The sequence below is a fragment of the Corvus hawaiiensis genome, chromosome 16 (assembly GCF_020740725.1).
Source record: "Corvus hawaiiensis isolate bCorHaw1 chromosome 16, bCorHaw1.pri.cur, whole genome shotgun sequence".
NCBI lineage: Eukaryota > Metazoa > Chordata > Aves > Passeriformes > Corvidae > Corvus > Corvus hawaiiensis.
In genome coordinates, this window is record NC_063228.1 from 3,694,109 (window position 1) to 3,714,079 (window position 19,971).

General features: G+C 48.4%; 2 protein-coding genes across 2 annotated transcripts in view; both read right to left on the minus strand.

The window, feature by feature from the left end:
• ADAP1 (ArfGAP with dual PH domains 1) overlaps positions 1-655 on the minus strand; it is a 50,645-nt gene extending 49,990 nt beyond the window's left edge. Inside the window, exon 1 of the mRNA XM_048320510.1 lies at positions 484-655. Within this exon, the coding sequence (XP_048176467.1) occupies positions 484-568 (85 nt within the window). The 5' untranslated portion in view covers positions 569-655. The remainder of the gene's footprint in view (positions 1-483) is intronic.
• An 11,630-nt stretch (positions 656-12,285) lies between these two features.
• Positions 12,286-14,696, minus strand: LOC125334469 (cytochrome c oxidase assembly protein COX19). Its single transcript, XM_048321306.1, has 3 exons — positions 14,478-14,696; positions 14,259-14,370; positions 12,286-13,142 (listed from the first exon to the last, which is right to left on the minus strand). Exons 1-3 carry the CDS (start codon positions 14,557-14,559, stop codon positions 13,055-13,057), a joined length of 282 nt encoding a protein of 93 aa, XP_048177263.1. The 5' UTR covers positions 14,560-14,696; the 3' UTR covers positions 12,286-13,054.
• Between the last annotated feature and the right edge of the window lie 5,275 nt (positions 14,697-19,971).

The following is a 19,971-nucleotide window of genomic DNA, read 5'->3' on the forward strand; positions in this document are numbered from 1 at the left end:
TTGGGCAGGATGTCCGCAGCGCTGCCTCCGGCTGTCCCCATGTGTTTGCTCACTGACAGGGCAGGAGCAGCCGAGGGGACACGGAGGACACGCGGCCCCCGCAGCCCAGGGCACCCCGGCAGAGCCCCCACCGCCCGGTTACCGGCCCCGGCTGCGCTGCAGCCCGCGGGGACCCGCTGGGATGACATCAGCGCTCACGGCCGGGCGAGGAGCCGGGCTGGGGCGGGGGAAACAGGGGAAACCTCAGCCGGGGCTGGTCCGCGGGGACCGCGGCAGCGCAGCGCATCCCTCCACCAGCCCCGGAGCATCCCCGCTGCATCCCCCCCGCGGCGGGGAGGGGGGGTCGGGCACACCCTCGGAGGGGCGCAACCCCCGCCGCTCCCGGAGAGGGCAGAGCCCCGCGCCCCGGCGGTGCCGTGCGGTGCGGACAGGTGCAGGTGCGGCCGCCGCCCGCGCCCCCCGCCTCCCCTGCCCTGCCCTTACCCGGGGCGGCGCAGTCGGCGCACGCCGCGTTCCCCGGCCGCTGGAGCAGCTCCACCAGCGCCTTCCTGCTCCTCTCCTTCGCCATGGGGGCGGCGGGCGGCTCGGCGGGGCTGCGCTCGGTCCGCCGCGCTACGGCAGCCTCATGGCGCGGGCGGGGGGCGCTGGCGAGGCGGGCGGCGCCCGGGCGGCTCCATTCGGCCCCGCTCGCCCCGCGCACGCCGAACGCGCCTCCGGCCGCCGGGACGCGCCGCGCCGCGCCGGGGCGGTGCTGCCCTGCCCTGCCCTGCCCTGCCCTGCTCTGCTCTGCTCTGCTCTGCCCTGCCCTGGGCGCCTCTCGCCCGCCGCTGCCGGAGCCGCCCGGTGCCGCCGGTTCCGCTTTCAGCGGGCACTGCCGGCTCCCCGCTCGCCCGCGACCTCCAGCGGCAGCGCGCCGCCCGGGCGGCCCCTACCCCCGAGGGGTGTCCCCGACCTTCAGGGCATCCCATCCCGCCGGGTGTCCCCAGCACTCGGGGGTGCCTTCCCTGGTTTAACTCCTGCCCGCGGAGGGGATGCTGTCGCCGGTGGGAGCGGTGGGGCAGGGGCAGGTGGGAGCCGAGGGTCTTCACCAGTGGGAGGTGGCGGCTGGCAGCAACCCCAGCCATCACTGGCCGGGGCCTTGCCACTCAAGCACCTTGGTAGGTTCATGAGCAGCACGTTTGGGGTGCCCCTCTTACACCAGCATCTTTTGGGGGCACTTGTGAAGGTTTCACTAGTAGCCCCACGCACTCCAAAACGCTCCTCCTTCACTGCTGTCCTTGCACATCACCACCACCTTGCATGTCTGTGTCTTGGCAGAACCATCCTCCAGGCATCTTCCCACGTTTTTCACACCCTCCGTGGTGTCAAGGGAGTATCGGGGGAGAAAACATCCCTGTGTCATCGTGGCCGTGCATCTCATGCCTTCTATGGGGAAGACTCCTTGTTTTGCCAGCCAAAGACTAAAGTGGCACTCGGGGGCAGGATGTGGGAAGCCTTTGGCTGAGGAAAGGTTCAGAGCTGTGTATCCTTAACCCCTGCTGAAACCTTCCCCTCAAGTATGGGTCACCTGTGATGCTGCTATGTCCTGTTTGTGGCTCACACATCTCTGCTTACAAAACCAATTTTGGTTTTGCAAAGCAAGCCCCCATTTAAATCATCCAACTCTGCTTCCTCCAAAAAAGCAGAGCCCTCCTGCAAGCTCGGCTCATGCCATTCGTGCTGCCCATGAGATTCAGGGTGTGCACGAGCATCTGCAGGAGGAGGCTGCCAGCAGCTCCTGGAAAACTTCCACAACCAAATCACCATCCTGATCCTGCAAACACGAGGGTGTGAGCAGGTTCCTGAGAACACTTTGTTGGAGAAAATAGCCTCTAAATACAGGCAGAATCATGGCCTGGTACATTTACAATGCTCCCTTTCCCTGGAATACATTTTCCTAAATGACCTTTGCATTTGTGCTGCCAGACAAGTGACTGTATCCAGGTTGGTTTCTGACTGTTTTAAACTGATGCTGGACTGTTCCTTGCTGACTCAACCCTGTGTCACACATTGTGCTGGGTTTGCTGGTTTTACACACATAGCTTGGTAAGGTCTGGAAATTCACTCCCATCCTAACCAAAAGCATAATCCTCCACACAGACCTTTTGTGGGGAAACTGAGCTGCTGCATCCAGACCCTCACCTTCTTCAGCCTCTGAGTCACGAACCTGGAGCACTGACTTCTAACACACTCTGAGTGAAACCAGCTCAGCACAGTGTCTTAACCCTCCACACCTGTGCTGTGTTCAAGCTTGACAGCGTAAATGCTACAGGATCAGAGCTTTACCTAAGCCCAGGTTAGGCCAGGTTTTCATTTGCAGTTTGGCTTTTCCAGAAGAGGCATTTGCTGAATGCTTCATGCAATAGCCAGGATGCTGCACATCATCATGAACTTACCACAGGCCAGGGCTGGGAGGAGGGAGGGGGTTTGGTTTGAAAGTCCCTGTTTAGGTTTCCATTAAGACTTATTGATTCTCTTAATTTTTTGTTCTCCTGGTTGCTAGGCAATTCCTCTCTCTCCTCCGCGTGCTGGAAGCCAGGGCTGCAGACAGAAATTTATATCTTGTAATAAAATCAAATAAAACAGAGCCTGTTGTCAATGATGAGAGGAGAGAGTTTCATAAAGGACAGGAGGAGCAGGAGAGCAGGGCCAGCAAGGGTCGATCAGCAGCATCCTCAGCATTTAAGTCTCATCACAATTACTCCAGACTTCACATGGGGAAACAAACAGCCCACGTGGGTGGAGGGAACGTGGAGAGACAGGGAGAAAAGTTGGAACTAAATGAGCCAGAAATGAAGATAAACTTTTGTTCAGTGGATAATCAAAGGCTTGAGCCTACCTCACACGTACAAGGGTATCTCTGTAAATTTACTCCTGGTTTATCCAAGGGGAAGAGGTTGGGTATTGCCCCAGTGTTGGTTGGCACAATGTTGATCCAGGGCAGGCTCTGAGGTTCTCCTGATGGACATTGAATCCTGAGGACTGTGATTCCTGGCATAGCGCAGGGACTGCATCTGAGTTTATATCTCACACGGGGTAAAGAGCAAAGGTTGCCCCTGCAGGGCTGGTGGAGGCTGATGGGCATCGCTGCTCAGCCCCGTCCATGTCAGACTGTTCCCTCCTCTGAGCTTTGCCCCACACTTTTCCTGTGGGTAGCACCTTTCAGGGAATGTCTGAAATGAATTTGCTCTTACTTCTTGTGAAGTCTCTGACCAAACTCTGGAGATGGGTTGTCGCTGTCAACACATCACCCTCATTCAGATGCTTCCTGTCTCTCCACTGCTAAGTGACTTGGAGGTCTGACATAAATTCATATCCATATGTATGTAAATACTTACATATTTATGTGTAAGATGTGTTTGTTTGTAAACACACACACTTTTAACTCAGTCTTTCCAAATCACAAGGTTGTTGCCTTAGAAACGGACGTTATTAATGTGATCTCCTGAGGTGCTAAGCACGGTGGCAGCAAGGGCAGCCTCTGGAAATGCCAGATACTGAGGTCAGGGCAAAGAACACTCAGAGATTCCTGGAAACCTTTCCATCATCTTGGTGGTGACGCCCTGAAAATGCACAGACATAACTATACCTTCTCCTTGCCCTTCCCTATCAGCTCCTTTCACCCCGAGACTGCCTTTTGTTAGGAGAGAGCTGTTTACACTGGGGTGTAGTTAATTTCACAGCCCTAGCCCTGCAATGGCTAAATCAATGCCACAACCATGCAAGTAAAGGGGTGTTAAACACAACCCTTGATGTGACCCGGGAGCGCATTCACAGCGTTAACGTGGGGAAGCATTACAAATTCCTGCGTGAACAGCAAACCTGAACAGAAATATCAATAATTCATGCCATGGCAACTGCATTCAAGCAAAACTCTGGAGCAGCAGATACATCAGGCAGGATTCCATAGGCTTCCTCAGCACCACAGCGGAGGCAGCTCTTGCAGCTGGAGGTTTGTGTGAACAAGCTACAGCACTGGCACCCGCACCTATGTTAAAGCAGCTCATTTCCGCTGCAGCATTAGTTTCCTGTTCAAAAGGGGGAAAAAAAGAAAAAGGAAGAAATAAATCCTAGAGGTTTTTCTTCAAAAAAAGAAAGGGTTTTCTGGGTTATCCAGTTAAATCAAGAGTGGCTGTAGCTGGGAGGGAGGAATGCCACAGAGCAAAGAGCTCAGACCAGGGCAGCTAAAAATTCTTGAACCAAAAATCCAATACTGATGCCAACTTTCTCTCATTTTGAGCAAATTGTTCTATGGAGCCTGTGGGATTGTTTTTGTGTGGAACAGGGAAAAGCACACTCACAGCATCTGTATGGATAGGATGTGTTGATCAAGTGGAAGAGGATGATGCAGGAGATAATGGTGTGAGGGTGGAAAAAGAACTGCTATGTCCTGTGTCTGCAGAGCTGCTCTGCACCTGCAGCAGCCCTCAAAGAAGACAAAGAGTTGTGCAGCTCTAAAAGTGTCTCACTGCGGAGTGATCTGCAGATCAGGGTGTATTTCCATTTGCATAGTGGTTAGTTCTGTTGCAGCCCAGTGTTACCAGTGTGAAAAAAGCGGAGTCCTTTACTGCCATGATTTAATACTCATGCAGTTACCACCATGCAAACCAGACCACAGAGATCCTCTGTAGGGAAGCACAACTGGGGAGAATGAGGACAAGGCGGGGTTTAGACCAAAATCTCTTTTTCTAGATTTCTGCAACACCCTAGAGCTGATCACTGCTCTCTCGCAGCCATGCTACCACAAAAAGGAAAATTCTCCAACCACCAGCCCATCATGTGCTCAGGACAGCCTTTCAGTTTCTTTTCCGCCTGCCTCTGGCCAGCAATGGGCTGGTTTGGGTGTCAGCACATGGTTGCAGGGGCTGCTTAGTTGCTCAGACAGCATGGCCGGGAGCCAAAATACATCTGAGAGAGAGAGTGAGGGGGTAATTGATGGCGTGAAGATGTTGGATATTTGTATGTCTGCTCCACAGCACCGGGGGAAATCTCAATGTAAGAAAAACAGCTCTGCAACAGTCCTGTTGTTGCACCAAACCCATTTCCTACGATGTAAAATATGACATGGAGGGGGCAGCTGAGGGAATTGGCTCCATGGCAGCTGCAGTGAACCAGCTGGAGCTATGCTGATTTCTATTGTCCAATGATAGGTTCTTTTCTGCTCACAGAGGAGATGAAATTAGACCAAGGAAGTCAATAGTTCACCTACATCCATGGTAGACCACTGCTTTTAGCATTATTCTTGATTTATCCTAATTAAGAGACTCAGGCCTGTGGAATCTCTGTATGGAGAAAGCCAACATGTGTGTAAAGACAGTCGTACATCAGGGGATCAGCTCGTCCGAAAAAAGTCAAAGTGATTATTCAGAGTGGGACGTCATCAATTCAGTCTGAGTCTGAGACACAGCAGGACAGGTTCGGTGTGCAAACAGCAGGGCAGCACTTACCATGGAAATTGCTTTTGCTCAGTTCCAATAATTTAATCTCTTCCTGGCTCAAATGGCTCATCCTTCCAGGAACAGCTTGGAGACATTCAAGCAGGAGACTGAGCTGTGCAATGTCATGTTCTAGGGTGGGGACTCCAGCAGCCAACCCACCTGCTGCCAGCTCTGGGCTCTGGGAACCAGGGGCTGCTCCAACCAGGGACACAGAGCAAAGAGGATGATGGAGATGCTACGGGCAGGACCACGGGACAGAGGGGCTGAAGCCCAGCACTTCATTTCTGGTCTGGAAGTCTCTTCAGCAGAGCCTGAGTCACTCAGAAGAAAAAAGAACAAACCATTTTAAAAGGGCACAGAAGAAGAGAGAAAACAGAGCAGTTATTGGCCCCAGCAGTCGGTCCTGTGTCTCAGACTGCTGCCTTCAGCTGCTGGTCCAGCTCAGGCAGCTGAGAGCACATCCCCTTCTGTAGCACTGCTCAGCTGTGATTTGAATAAAGCAGTAGATGGAAACAAGACTGTGGTTTTTCTCTAGAAAGAGATTAAAAATGTTGGCCTGAAGTGAGCTGCCAAACAGCTGGAGATGGTAATTCAGCCTCCCCACAATTAATTTTGTCCACAGAAAGTTGAGGGCCTTCATCCTGCCCTTTCTCTGGCTGCTGATGAGATTGTTTGGATGTCACTGTATGCTTCCTAAAAGCTCCCACAACATCAAGATACAGAGCATGCTGCTCACTTATCTGTTTATTTCAGTATGCTTTGCCAAAGAAAAATCAGCAAAGAATTAATTAACAGCAATTATTTCTAGCAACAACAGAGCAGCCCTGCTCCAGAAGCCATGAAAACAACATCATGAGACCCCTGTGGCCAAAAATCCTTTCTAAACAGGTGCAAAAATAAACAATTTTAGCAGGGTGTAAAAAGAGCCCAAGCCAGGTTGGGGAATGGCAGGAGAGCAGCCATTTCAATGGCTGAGTCGGAGCAATCACCCAGGTGACTTTTGTGAAGGAGCTTTAATAAACAAACCAGAGTGGAAGCACCAACCTGAGTGAAAGAACCAGCAGGACCAGGTTATTGCTGCCATAGAGGGTTTACTACGCCCGTCACCCTGTGTTATTAGTGCTGCTGAAGTGATTTACTGTCCCAGTCAGTCCAGCCGATTAGAGCTGTGATCTAAAGTACAGCCAGCTCCAGTTTCAGTGATAAACATCACCCCCCTGCCTATTACTTGCTAAAATAAGCTGAAATAAAGCCATCAATCCAGACATCTCTGTGCTCAAATTAGTCCTTCTAGCTGGCACCACCACACCTGCAAGTCTCCTGCCATGCCTGCTAAAAGGATGCACGTAGATGTTCCAGATGCATTCTCATTTTTCACCTGCCTGGTTCTTTTTCAGCACCCAGTGAACTCTGTCCCTTTGACCAGAACTTGCACCTCCTGTCAGCACAGCCCTGCAGTGACCTGGTTCCTGTAAATCTCTGTGCTGCCCATGCACTCCCTGAGCATCTCCCTTCACACAGAGGTCAGGATGCACCTCCTGCCAGAGATGTTCCCCTCCATGCTGCATCCTAGCTGTTGGCAGCAGACGGTCCCTCTTCTCCACCAGACTCTGCAGCACAGTTTGGGGATGGGGAAACTAAACTAAACCCCACACTCCACCCACCTGTACCGCTCACACTGATGTCTGTGCGCACAGGCTGTTCAGAGATGATCCATGGCACTGCCTCTGCTTGCCCATACAGATCCTGCCCTGGGACTGGGCTGCATGGACCCAGTACACCTATACCTCTGGATCAGACAGGAACTGGAAGGCATAGAGAAGGGGCACAGATTTGTGCTGCCTTAGCAACCACTGTGAGCATGCACATGGACACAGGAGATGTGCCAAACAACGGGCACACCCTGGAGCCCGTGCTCTGTACGGGCTGGGTGGTGAGGACAAGGCTAAAGGCAACCTGCTTAATCCAGGGGCTGAAGTCAGCACGGCTTAACTCCCACCTCCACACTAAAGAGCAAAAGCCAAGGGAGGCAACCTCAGCACCCAGCAAGGAGCCAGCCTCATTACATCCCTGGGAATTCCTACTTGGTGCTTGCTCATGGGGCCATGAAGGCTCATTTATCAGTGGGAGGTTCAGCGTCCCGAGTTACCAGCAATTTTCTCAGCACTGATCTGATCCACAGCTTCTCTGCAATCCTGAGTGGCAGCAGGAATTTTTTTTCCCCCATCTGGGTCTGCCTGCCCAAAAACTGGCTTCCTGAGTGTGGTGAAATGCTTTTCCATCCACCTAGCCGTGCTACCTGGGGCTGTCAGTGCAACCCAGAAGGGAAGAGCCCTCGGTAGATTGGCAGCAGATGGCTGCAGCACACAGCATTACATCAAACCCTCAGGGCCGTCCTGGTGTCCCAGATTCAGTAGTGCTCTCATTCTCCTGCCCTGCCCACTAAGGAGAGATGCTTCCAAACCCTGCTGAAAACAAGAGCATGGTTTAATAACTGAGAAATGTAAATTGAGCAGACACAACGGGGCCTGAGTCCCTCGCAGAGCACCCCCTCCCACGCTGCTGCCTTCCCACGTGCTCCCCTTGTTCAGCAGCTCTGCAAGCAGGATCAGAACTGGGTGTGTGAGCAGGTTCTTGCTGAGCGGGGCTTGCTAGCAGCAAGAACACTGGGAATCCTCCAGAAATGAGAGCTGCCAACTTCTCAAAGGTTACTAAAATAGACAAAGGACTCAGTTACCCAAATGGGCTGCAGAAGCACCCCCACCACCTGCTTTTTAAAGTCATCGAGGTGAAGTGAAAAGCCTGGGTCATCCTGTCTCCTTGCTTCCTTCACCCCCCTGCTCTTTCTTTGCCAGACTACTTTCCACCACTGCTCCTATCTGAGTTTACCATAATTCATAAGGACCTGGACAGAAAAGCATCCACAATACAAGCTGGTTTATGGTGCTGCTCATTGCCAGGCAGCAGGACACGTGGCCAGATGGACCCCAACATCCCTCCCACTCTGTGTGGGAGCTGGGAAGGGCTGCCTGTGCAGGCATCCCACTGGAGGTGGGGGAGTGTGGGACACCAAGGACTGGATTCAGCCCACCAGATTTGATCAGCTGAACTGTTTTACCTCACAGAGAACTGTGGCCTTTGTTGGGCTATATGGAGAATGCCAGGCTTGTCATTCAGCCAAGCCCAGCAGGAATCACCAAGCATAAGATTGATGCACCTGCTAATGCAAATCCCAAAATCTCCTGGATAATGAGAGAGCACAGGCATCGGAACCTCTAAGGAGAGCCATAAAAACCTGTCCCTGTATCATCATCAGTTCCAGGAAACAAAAAATGCATCAAGGTCTATCAAGTCCCCTGCACGCACTCATTGGGCTTCTAGGTGACTTTCTATGAAGCTCCTATTTTGAGCAGTGATCAATTATGCATTTCAAGCCATATGGCACCTTCATTCCAGAAGGAAGGCATTTTGTCTTGAAATCTGTAAGCTAGAAAATCTGCTGCATCCTGACAAAAATGCAATATTGCCAGTTACTCACAAAAGCAGAATCATTAAGAAAAAGAAAGAAAAAAGCAGGGTTAGTTTAATCAGATGTCCAATATTCATTGAAATACCCTTGAAGAGGAAGTGTACCCTTGTATGAGCACTTCCAGTCTTTTTTAAAATTAACCTGAGTCAGAGCTTTGATTTTTGTGGGAAACCTGATATAATATACAACATTCCCAATTTAGCAGAAGGATCTCCTCCAGCATGGATCTCCTCCAGGCACAAAATACTGAAGTCCTCTGGGGTCACTGGATAGATATGCTACCAGACATGACAGCACTCCTGCACACTAGCAGAAGTATCACTCCCATCCCAGGAATTATGGATGAGAAACATAGAAAAATACTGCTCTCCAGTGGAGCCAGGAACACCCAAGGCACTTCTCAGAGCAGCAACAAGTGATGTTCCAGACATTTTTTATATGGGAGCAGGCTCAGGCTGTTCCTTCTCTCATAGCCTCCTACAACACAGGTTTCATTCCAGAGGCTCAGTAAAAATGGTGCTGCCTCTCAGTTATCTGCTTGGAGTGAGACAACAACGAGGTAAAATTTAAGAGGTGCTTTAACTCATTGCCCCTCACCTGGTTCAGCCAAAACCAAAGGCAGCAATAAGTAAAAGCTGTTTGGATTGCTGCCCCAAAGGGCAAATAATCACCAGCGACAATGTGGTCTCCCAAGGAAACCAAGCTGGTGACTACTGACCATGAGTGTAATACCCAGCCCAAGGAATTCCTTGGACTTGAAGCCGGCAAGACAAAGCAGGGAGAACGCTCAGGGGAAGGACCAAGAGTGAAAGTCAGCAGCCACACCCACTGCCTGCTCTGACTGCTCACAACCGCAAACATTCACTCCACAGGTGCTGACAGATGCGACTCTCCTGCTATGCCAGGTATGCCCTTCCAGGTGGCAGATGCAGCAACAACCCCTCCTCAGCACTGAGGCACGGCCTCATTGTGCTCCTACAAAGAACTTTGGACCATGGCCTATTTCCAGAGCAAGCACAGGAGGCTGTCTTTGCATAGGCTTTTCTGTGAAAGCACACGCAGAGCTCTGGAAATGTTTATTAAACCCTTTCTTCCTGGTTCTGCAGGTCACTGTAGTAGTTTGGAGAGATACACCTAGAGCTCAAGGTCTCCCAGGAAGATGTAACGATGGTTAAATTGCAGCAATGTTCCCTCTGTAAATAACTGCTGTGATCAAGGTTAAGCTTTTTGTGGTTGAGTGGATTTTAATCTGAGCAAAGAATGCATGGGGGCAAAGCTCTGCTGATCCAGAGCCCTCCGGGGACTCCCTGGGACGGATCCCAAGCAGCTGGGTGCCTCATTAGGGTGTGAATGAGGCTTTGCTGCAGAAAAGCTACAGAAAAGACAATTACAACTCCCTGGCTTATTGATTTCTATTGCTATGGTAACAGCTCACATAGATCTTCACTCCAACACAGTCACCACTTCCTCCTGCTTCGGGCTATCCCTTCCACACCTGTGCAATTACATCCAGGTTGGCAGGCTGTACATCAGTCCCAGCTGAACCTCGATTCCCAATGGTTTGCCTTTCTCCAGGTCGCAGGATCTGTCAGCAGGTGGAGCTTCACGGCAGAGCTGGCACAGGCAGCAGCACCTGGCAGGCTCCTCACAGGAAGATTGATGCACTTGTGTGGGACCACTCCCACAGCACAGCAGCTCATCAACTCCAAACAGCTCCACCAAGAAATCAGTGCCCTGACAAACTGCCTCCCCTGCAGGACACACACCTCAGCTCAGCGTTTCCAGAATACAGATTTTTCCCAATTTGATGACAGGCTCCTGGAGAGGTTCCTCCTCAGCATGGGCACAGGAAAGCTGGCTATGAACCTACTGCTTTCATTTAGCTTAAAACTTGCTGTCAGTTTAAAGAAGCACAAACCTGGATACCACAAGCAAAGCTGCAATAAAGAGGTTTTAAATGGAAAGACTTTAATTAACAATCTGTATGTTGGCAGGAATTAATTGAAGAGCATTCTGGGAACTCTCCCTGATGACTCTGGTGTTGCAGGGACTTGTCCCATTGAGCAAGTTGGGAAAACTGTTTGACCCCAGGTCTGGCACTAATGGCTTTTTCCCCACCACTTCCCAGCTGCATTAGATCTCAATGTCTGATGTCCCTCAGCAGCTCTGAGCTCACCTTACAGCTCCACTGAACATATTCCTTTCTGCAGCCAATGCTTCCAGCCAGGACAGATGTGCCTCTGCCCATTCCCTGAATTTTCAGCTACCCACTCACAGCTCTGGCACAAGGGGACAGCAGCTGACTCACTGTGCTGGGAAGCAGGATGGAACGTGCCCATGGATCTGGACAGGATGAGGATGTGATCTTTAGGCTGGTGAAAGGTGCAAACCTCTCACCCCCACACTCTCTGTTAGGCTGGCAATCACTCAACACCTCAAAAACTTTGTAACAACCCAGAGGACAGAGCTGGCATCAATGTCTCAGGGAAACACGGATGGAATTCATGAAGGAAATGCTTGGCCAAACCACAGTGCAGAGTAACATCCAAAAATGAAACCACCACTGATAACAGCCCAGATTACTCCCCCACCACTGGTGGATTCTTTCAGACCTACCAGGAATTCCCTTTGCCTTATAATATTCAGGGAGCACAGAAGCATGAAATTTGATTTCTTTCTTCTGGAGATGCTGGAGATTATTTTAATTCTAACTTGGCATCACTGAAAGAAAGCCCTTATTCAGTGGTTTAATATAAAGTCTTTTAGTATCTGTTGCAGCAATACAATTTCTGCTTTCTTTCCTATAAATGTACTAATCTCACCAAAGGATATAATTTGAACAGTAGAATGAAGTGGAATAAAAATATGCAGCAGCAGGCAAATGTCCTTTTCAAACAGGAACCTGCTCTGAGCAGTGTGCACTCTGTTCCATCAGATTAGACAGAGCAACAATTTAAATCTCAGCCCCAATGATCAGTATGAAGAGCAGAAAATGTTCTTTCACCCTTTCCTGGAACTCAGTATGAGCAGATGCACAGTGGAGAGAAGCAGACGCAAAAGCAGCCAGCCAGGGAGGTGAGATATATCAAAGAGGGGACACCAGCTAAAGAGGGAAGTGTGGGAGAACTGCCTTCAGGGCATGTATGACTCTCTGCAGGCCCTGAACCCTAAAGCTTAACATGCCAGAGCCAGATACACAGAGAAATAATTCCCTGGGTTAAAAGAAAAACAAGAGAAGCAGCGATAACAGGGCAGAACATACAGTGGAAAACACATCCAGAAGATTTACAAATTTATTGCCTGCTTGAAACACATTTCTAGGGGGCTAACAGGCCAAATTATTTCTGCTTGAACTCAACATTAATTAAGAAAGACTCTGATGCACTAGAACATGTAAGAGAAATACCACTATTCCCATTTAAAGTATGAAAAAATTAGGTGAACACTGCTGGCAGAATCACTCCCTGACTGGTGTGTGGAACCAGAAATACTCTCCCAACAATGATGGAAGATGAAATGATTGAAAAATCACCCCACCCCGAGTACCCCCACAGGACCCCAGTGTCTTCCATAGCAGGGTGAGATGACCCCAGGGATAGGGACTAATGCCAGTATTTAACAAAAAGCAATTTTAAAGTACAACAGCTTTATTTCCACGTGGAAAATAACTGCTGTGAGCATATCAGTACTGCCCACAGAGGAGTAATCAGTAGTTCAAGCCCTACACAATAAAGGATTGTTTGGTTTAGGTTTTTGTCCTCTTAAAATAAGACTTCACTGTTTTTACAGGGACATGGAGAACACTTTGGGTTGTAACTGTTTTGCCTCTAGAGAAATTAAAAGAAAGAAGTTAAGAAATACTTGAGCAAAGCAGACAAAGGCAGTACTTTTGCTCATTTAAAGAAAAATCTTATTTTAGGAAAATTAAACTTTGGAAAAAAGGTTCTTTCAGGAAACACTTCCTATTGCAATATGAACAGAATGTACAATATGTACTACATTCAGAGTTATGCTTTCCCTTCATGAGGAGCAAAGTTATCTGTCTTCATCACGACTTTTCAGGTTTTTCTTCTGATTTCTCATTTATCAGGTCTTTAAATCCCAATTTTTCCAGTGGTTCATTAGCCATAAGTTGCCTAAGTAAAAAAGAAGAAAACAACAAAAATATATGTTAGAGTACACAGCCTATAACCATGAGAACAGCAGCATTTTCTATTTCATTTACTATTATTTACCCTAAACAAATCCAAGACATCTATACAGAGTGACTGCTGTTTGACAAGACCTCAGAAAATTCAGTTTTAAGAAAGCAACATTCAGGGATTATTTATTTCCCCCTTAACAGTGGTTTTCCAATTAAATGTGTTGTTTCCTCATTTTAGGTACTAAGTTTCCTCAGAAACCAACCTGACTCCTGGTTATCTTTAATTGCATAAGAGCTTCCTAAAATTCTACCAATGCCATTTACATTTTCAAGTGAATATGGCTTAGAACAGCATTTGTGGTGCCACTAGACTTTGCTGTAGTGCTTTTCAAACTCGTTTTTGATTTGCAGCCTTCCTCACCACCAGCCCATGCAGTGTATTTTCCCTAAATACAGGGAAATTGGTGCATTTCCCGCAGTTCCCTGACTCACCCCTGTGCTGGAAGCATTGCAAAGCAACGCACGAATGGAAACATCCCTGGAAAACCAATCACCAACACTTTCTTCATTTGAACTGAGGAACAAGTTAGACTTTTAACTCTCCTGCTTGAAACATATTTCTAAAGGGCTAACAGGCAAAATTATTTCCACTTGAAGTCAGCACTAATGAAGTATATGCAAGAAAAATATCACTGGCTCTGATAATTCATGGTTAAGTTATACACAGCACCTTCAGGGATCTTAAAAACATACTCAGCGCTTATTGAGAAGGCCACGCACAAGGTGAGCCAAGTATGGGCTACGAGTTAAAAGTTTAACTTGTAACCGCAGTTGAAAACAAAAGAATAGCTTCACACTGCCCGTTGTGCAGGGTGGAAGCTGCCCGGGTCTCGCTGTTACCCCGCAGTACGGGCTGGATAACATCGAAACCACACGCCAGGAAACCTGCTGGTGCCACACGGGGCACCTGTTTCCTTCCGGGACAAAAATTCCTGCGTGACTGCGGGCTCACTTCCCCTCCCGGTCCCGCAAGGGGATCCCCGCTCTGCTCGCCCCGGGACCCAGCGGGCTGGCCCGCAGCCGGGCCGGTGTGGCGGGGGCCACTCGCCTGTCCATGCGACACTCCAGGTAGGCCATGGCGCTCTGCCGGCAGGCCGCGCTCTCGTAGCCGCTGCGGCGGAGACACTCCATGAAGCGCTCTTTGAAGGCGCTGCACTCCCCTGCAACACAGAGCGAGGGCCGCGCTACCGCCGCGCTCGGGGGCGGCCCGGGGGCGGCGGGGCGGCGGGGCGCGGGGCAGGCCCGGCGCTAGGCCGCGCTACCGCACCGAAGTGATCCAGCGGGAACGCGCCCTTGTCCGGCGGCCGCGGCGTGAAGCTCTTGTTGCTGAAGTTCATGGCGGTGGACATGTCGCCGCCGGGGGTGGAGACACGGACGGCCCGGTCCCTGCGGTCACTCGCCGGTCCCTGCGGTCACTCGCCCACTCACTGCCGCCGCCGGGGGGAGCCGCGCGCCGAGCGCATCGAGCGGGTCACGTGACCGCCGGCGCGCGGAGGGGGCGGGGCCGCGCCGCCATGGAAACGGCGTGGGCGTTGTTATGGCAACCGGAGCGGCGGCGGGAGCGAGGCGCGCGTCGCCATGGAGACGCCGCCGCCCGCCATGTTGGGCCTGGCCCCGAGCGGGAGCCGCTCCCGTCCGTGCACCCAGGTGTTATAAACGTATATTGTAATGTTGGCTTCTCGCAAGTATTAAGGTAGATATTATATAATGTTAGAAATGCTTTTTGCTGTGTGGATGTAGTTTTCTTTCTTTTTAGCAAGAATACTAGCAAGTGTAAGCGAGTAAGATAACCTCCAAGCGAACAGAGGATGAGGCCCAAGAGTGGCTAATCACCGCTCTGCCCGGGGGGCAAAGAGGCCAAAGCTGCAATCAGCCCTGACTGTCTGGGAAATTAAGAGGCCCACTCAACTATCAACTCGCACCTGGCGAGCCCAAGGCCAAGAATCAAAAGAAATAAAACCACAAGGCAGAAGAATACGCATGCTCTACAAAGGCGGGACCAAGGAGTGGCCACGCAGAACAGCTCCGGGAAAAGTTTGAATATGCATAAAGAACAGACAGTAAAAATGGTATGAAAAGGACTCACCTTGAGCATCAGGTGTGCTCTTGGCAGAGCGCCAAGGCACCCGGCCATTACCTCCTTGCTTTATTTTATGTGTCTCTTATTGTCTTTATATTAAACCCTTTAAATTCTCACAGGAGAGTGGACCTCGTTTTTCACACAGGGCTGCGAAATAGACTGGTTCCTCCTCACAAAACCCGTGTCGTTGTCCTCATTCCCCTCTGAATGCTCCGAATGTCTTCTGTGTTGTCCTGTGCAGGACTTTGATGATCCTTGGGGGTCCCTTCCAACTTAGGGTATTCTGTGAGTCTGTGATTCCTTTCAGTGAATAGGTGGCTGTGATGGTCATGGGCTGCCTGTCTGGGGAGGGGCCCGGGAAAACGGTCTGTGCTTGGCATTTGTGCATTGGGAAATGGAGGGGGAAAGAGCCAAACTTGGAGCCTGGCGTCAGCAAATCCCTTCATACAGGATCCAGCCTTGTTCAACCTTTCCCTTTTCTATCCAGGGCTGAGGCCGGGCTCCTCCTTCCCTTCTGCCCAAAGAATAAATCCCTCACGTGGCACTGCTGAGCTCTGGCTCTTGACTTAAAAGCCCATTTTCTGGACCTAGCTGCGGCTGGCATGTGACCCCAGAGCCTGGGGAATGGCACCGGCAGGAAGGCAGCACCAACTTCCCTTAGAAAGAAACCCAGCAGGATTTCGGATGGGCCATTCCCATTACGCTCAACCAGCAGCCACCCGTGGTGGCCACGATGAGATTCCTCATCCCGCATGAATCCTCATGGTTTAAGTTGTGCACAAACCCGATGGACAGCGCTGAGTTGTTTTGTGCCTGCTGCAAGCAGCGGGAGAGCAGTGGGTTCCCATCATGTGGTGTAAACGCTGGTGAGACCAGTGACACCAAGGGGGTGTCAGCAGATGCTTGGGAAATGGTGAACTTCCAGATCCTCAAGATGTACAACGAAGAAAAACATCCTTTTTGCCTGCAGGTTTACGGCACAAACTCTGCAGATCCACAGTCTGCTTCTGAAAGGAGGATGAGAAATAGCTTTAATTTAACTCACCGGGTGTTAACCGTGAATTATGCTGGTATTTTTTCTTCTTTGCCCATAGTTGCAATTGGTTTAAGACAGTATTTTATCTAAGTTGATTTTCTTTTAATTAAAAGACTGAGCTAAGCAGAAAGAATTCAAGGCAGGGGAAAAAAAATGAAATAGCTTCAATTTTTAAGGACAGCCATTATGGAAATATTAACTGCAGTTCTGTTTAAAGTGTCTTTTGTTTATGCTTTGATTGCTTTCTTATTACAGTATTGAAATTGTAAATGGAAAATTACACCATGTTCTCTTACATAAGCAACTGGTTTGCACAGCTTGAAATATAAGATTTGATTATTAAGTTTTCAGGGCTATGAACAATAGATGGGTTTTATTATACAGTAAATAGCACTTTTCCACTTGACTTCGTTATAACACTTAATGGTAAAAGGGAGATACTCCTCTTTCATAAATACATGCAGCAAACTGTCTCCCAGATTTCAGATGACCGAGCAGCAGGGAAGTAACTTTGCTTTATCTGGACAAGTTTAACTGAAGTGTCAAGGCACTTCACTTCAGCAAACTGCCCGAATTACGTTCCTTACTTTCTGCCACAGTGGCCAACTTGCTGATTTTCCATGTGATGAAGGAAGAAGTCAAAGGAAAAACATGTGCAAAGATCCCCCAGTGGAATTATTCCCAGGCAAACAGCAACAACCCTTTCCAGTTCTGTTTAATATCTTTACCAATGATCTGGATGTTGGGATCGGGTGCACCCTCAGCAAGTTTGTAGATGACACCCAACTGGGCATGAGTGTGGATATTAGGAAAATTCACTTCCCCAGGCATTGCCACAGGCTGCCCAGGGCAGTGGAGGAGCCCCCATCCCTGGAGGTATTTAAAAGCCATGTAGATGTGGCACCTGGGGACATGATTTTAGTGGTGGCCTTGGCAGCGCTGGGGGAACAGTTGGACTCAATGATCTTAAACGTCTTTTCCAACCTAAATCATTCTATGATTCCCTGCAAAGGCTACATCAGCTTGCTATATTTTATTATATCCTTTTTTTTTTTAACCTATTCATTAACTCAGGGTCTTTCTTTGGAGTCTTAAATGTTGTAGTTACTCAAATTCAGGTCAGGTATAGTAGCAGGTGTTTGGTTATGATTACTTAATGTTTTTATTGCAAAAGCCAGTTGTATCTTCTAGAATTTCCTTTCAAGGTACAGGTTGCCATACAATCTAATACATGTGCTTTAGCAATTTAGGATATATTTTTCCCAAGGAGATCGAATGAAACTCCCATTAGATAATCACTGTGAAGAAAAAAACCTCATTTATGGATTAAACCAACCAGGTCCAAAAGAACTCAACAAAAGCAGGGCCACAAAAAGCAGTGCCACAAACAGAGAATTAAATGCTTTTCACATATTATCTTTCAAAGGACTGAGAGACTTTGACAGCATCAGGTAAATCTGAAATAGCTGCTTCAGCAAAAGGGTGCCAAGAGAGATCAGATAATTCGTAGTGTTTCACAGTATCTCTAGTATGGAGTCCTGAGCCCTTGCCAAAAATTAGAATGCCCAAATTAGAAGACTTCCCAAACTAGGGAAAATCTTGGATCTTCCCCTTTCAAGTTACACAGATTGATAGACTAAAAAAGAAATAAAAATCATTTGCTTGAATTGGAGCCTTTCATCATTAATTATGGACTGAAATAACATTTACAGCTGTTCTTTTCCAATGTTGTCAGATAGTGCTGAAAACTTATTCCACTATTGGTGTTTATCCATCAGCTGGACAAATGTCTCCTCAGAAGCAGTTATTACACACTCACCCTTACTTTTTGGAAGCACCAAATTGAATAATACTTCAGAGAAGAACCTTTATTCTTTTTTACGGGCAGGGTGACGTCCATGACTTCCATTATTTTCCCTCTCTCACCACGCTGCCTCTTTTAAGAGCCTGCAGACTCAAATTATCAGGTAGTTAATTGGAAAATAATTTATTGACGAGCCATGAAAGGCTTGGAGTAAAGTACCAGGGGATTTTGTAGCTTGACTTGGGATAGCTGTAGGAAATTAATGAGCTGAACAAGACCAAGCACATTCAGATGCTGGAATTTGTGCCCTTGAGACTGCTGTTCCCAGGCCAGGCACAGAACACACCTCAGAGAAACATCCTTCCAGGATCACTCATTCCTGCACCTCACCTTCGTGCATGCTGCCAGCTCTTACATAAGGCCTCTTGCTACATCACTGCCACAGGCTGTTGTAAACCATTTTTCTCCCTTTTAATTCAGATTACTAGACAAGCAAAAATGCAGAATATTGGCAGAATAGTCTGGGGAATGGGGATTTCTGTTGTGGATGATTAATGAAATATTATTGTTTTGCACTTACAGGGGAATTGTAGCTTCATGCCAATAAGGTCAGGGCCTTAATATGTTATATGCTCTACAAAGATGTACAGAGTGATAGCTCATTTTCTGTTATTACTGAGCCAAAACCTCATCAGGTTAGAGAAGAACATTGTAGAAATAGCAATGCTGCACTGAGAGGCGAAATAAACCTTTATCTCAAACTGCTCACTGCAATTCTGGTACATCTAAATCCACATCTCCACCTGCATCAAGACAGGGGCCAAAAGTAAGATGCTGGAACCCTGCTTCTGTAGATACCAACTAATCACCCTTCATGATATGCCTCAAATTTCTCTTGGATTAATACAATTTCTGCAGTATTTTGTTGAGATAGACAGAAGCCAGAGACCCAGAACAAAAAATCCTTGGAGCTATGTCGAGGCATTTGATTTATCAGTTGTCTTTTGAAAATCAGCTCTTCATAACCCAACCTACTCAATACTCACTTCCCAGGTCAGGCTGCCTTGACTTGGTGTAAACGTAGATCTGGAAGATCATGGTTCTAGCTACAGTTACAAGGGATTTTACTGCAAATATTTTTGTAGATAAGCATATTTAAAAGTACAGTACCAGCACCAAAGCCAAGGATGTCCCATGTACTTTCTCACTGAGTGAGACTCCTGAAGGAATGGCATCCATTCAGTACAAAAAGAAGGCTTTTATAAGCAACAAAGTTCCCAAGAATGGTAAATACTCAACACAAGTGGGAAATATTCTCACCTTCATTGCAGGGACAATGCACTAATCTCATGCACAGATTTTTTTATTTTCTTCTCCCAGTGACCAGTCACATATAATCTTTCAGCTCAGAATACGGAAAAATAACCAACCATGAATCTCTTCCTAGAAAAAAAAAATATTGCAATGAAATGATTTAAAAAAATATTTTTCAGGAGTCTTTCTTCCCAAAGTAGATTTGCAACCCACACTGATTTGACAGATAAATGAAAAGAAGTTAAAGAGTTGTTTGTATAAAAATGAGCAAAGTGAACACTTGAGATACTGATCACTACCCTGTAGTGATCCTGTAGAAACAAAGATTTTCAGGGTGGGAAGAAGTGGGTGTAATCCAATAAAACAATGCAATAATGATGAAAAATTGAAAGAGGTCAGAGTCGGAAAGCTTTTGATTTCTTTTTGCACTGGCATTTGTCAAGGCAAGCAAAATCCATTAGCAAGGAGCAGCCTGAGTTTTAACACATCTGGGTCTTTAAAAATGTTAATGTTTAATAGGGTGTGCT

Bases quoted from the DNA above. Each gene is read 5' to 3' on its own strand.
- LOC125334469 (XM_048321306.1), bottom strand. From the start codon at position 14,559: ATGTCCACCGCCATGAACTTCAGCAACAAGAGCTTCACGCCGCGGCCG. The intron at 14,371-14,477 runs GTGCGGTAGCGC...TCTGTGTTGCAG, and splicing joins GTTCCCGCTGGATCACTTCG to GGGAGTGCAGCGCCTTCAAA. The intron at 13,143-14,258 runs GCGAGTGGCCCC...TTTTTTACTTAG, and splicing joins CTGGAGTGTCGCATGGACAG to GCAACTTATGGCTAATGAAC.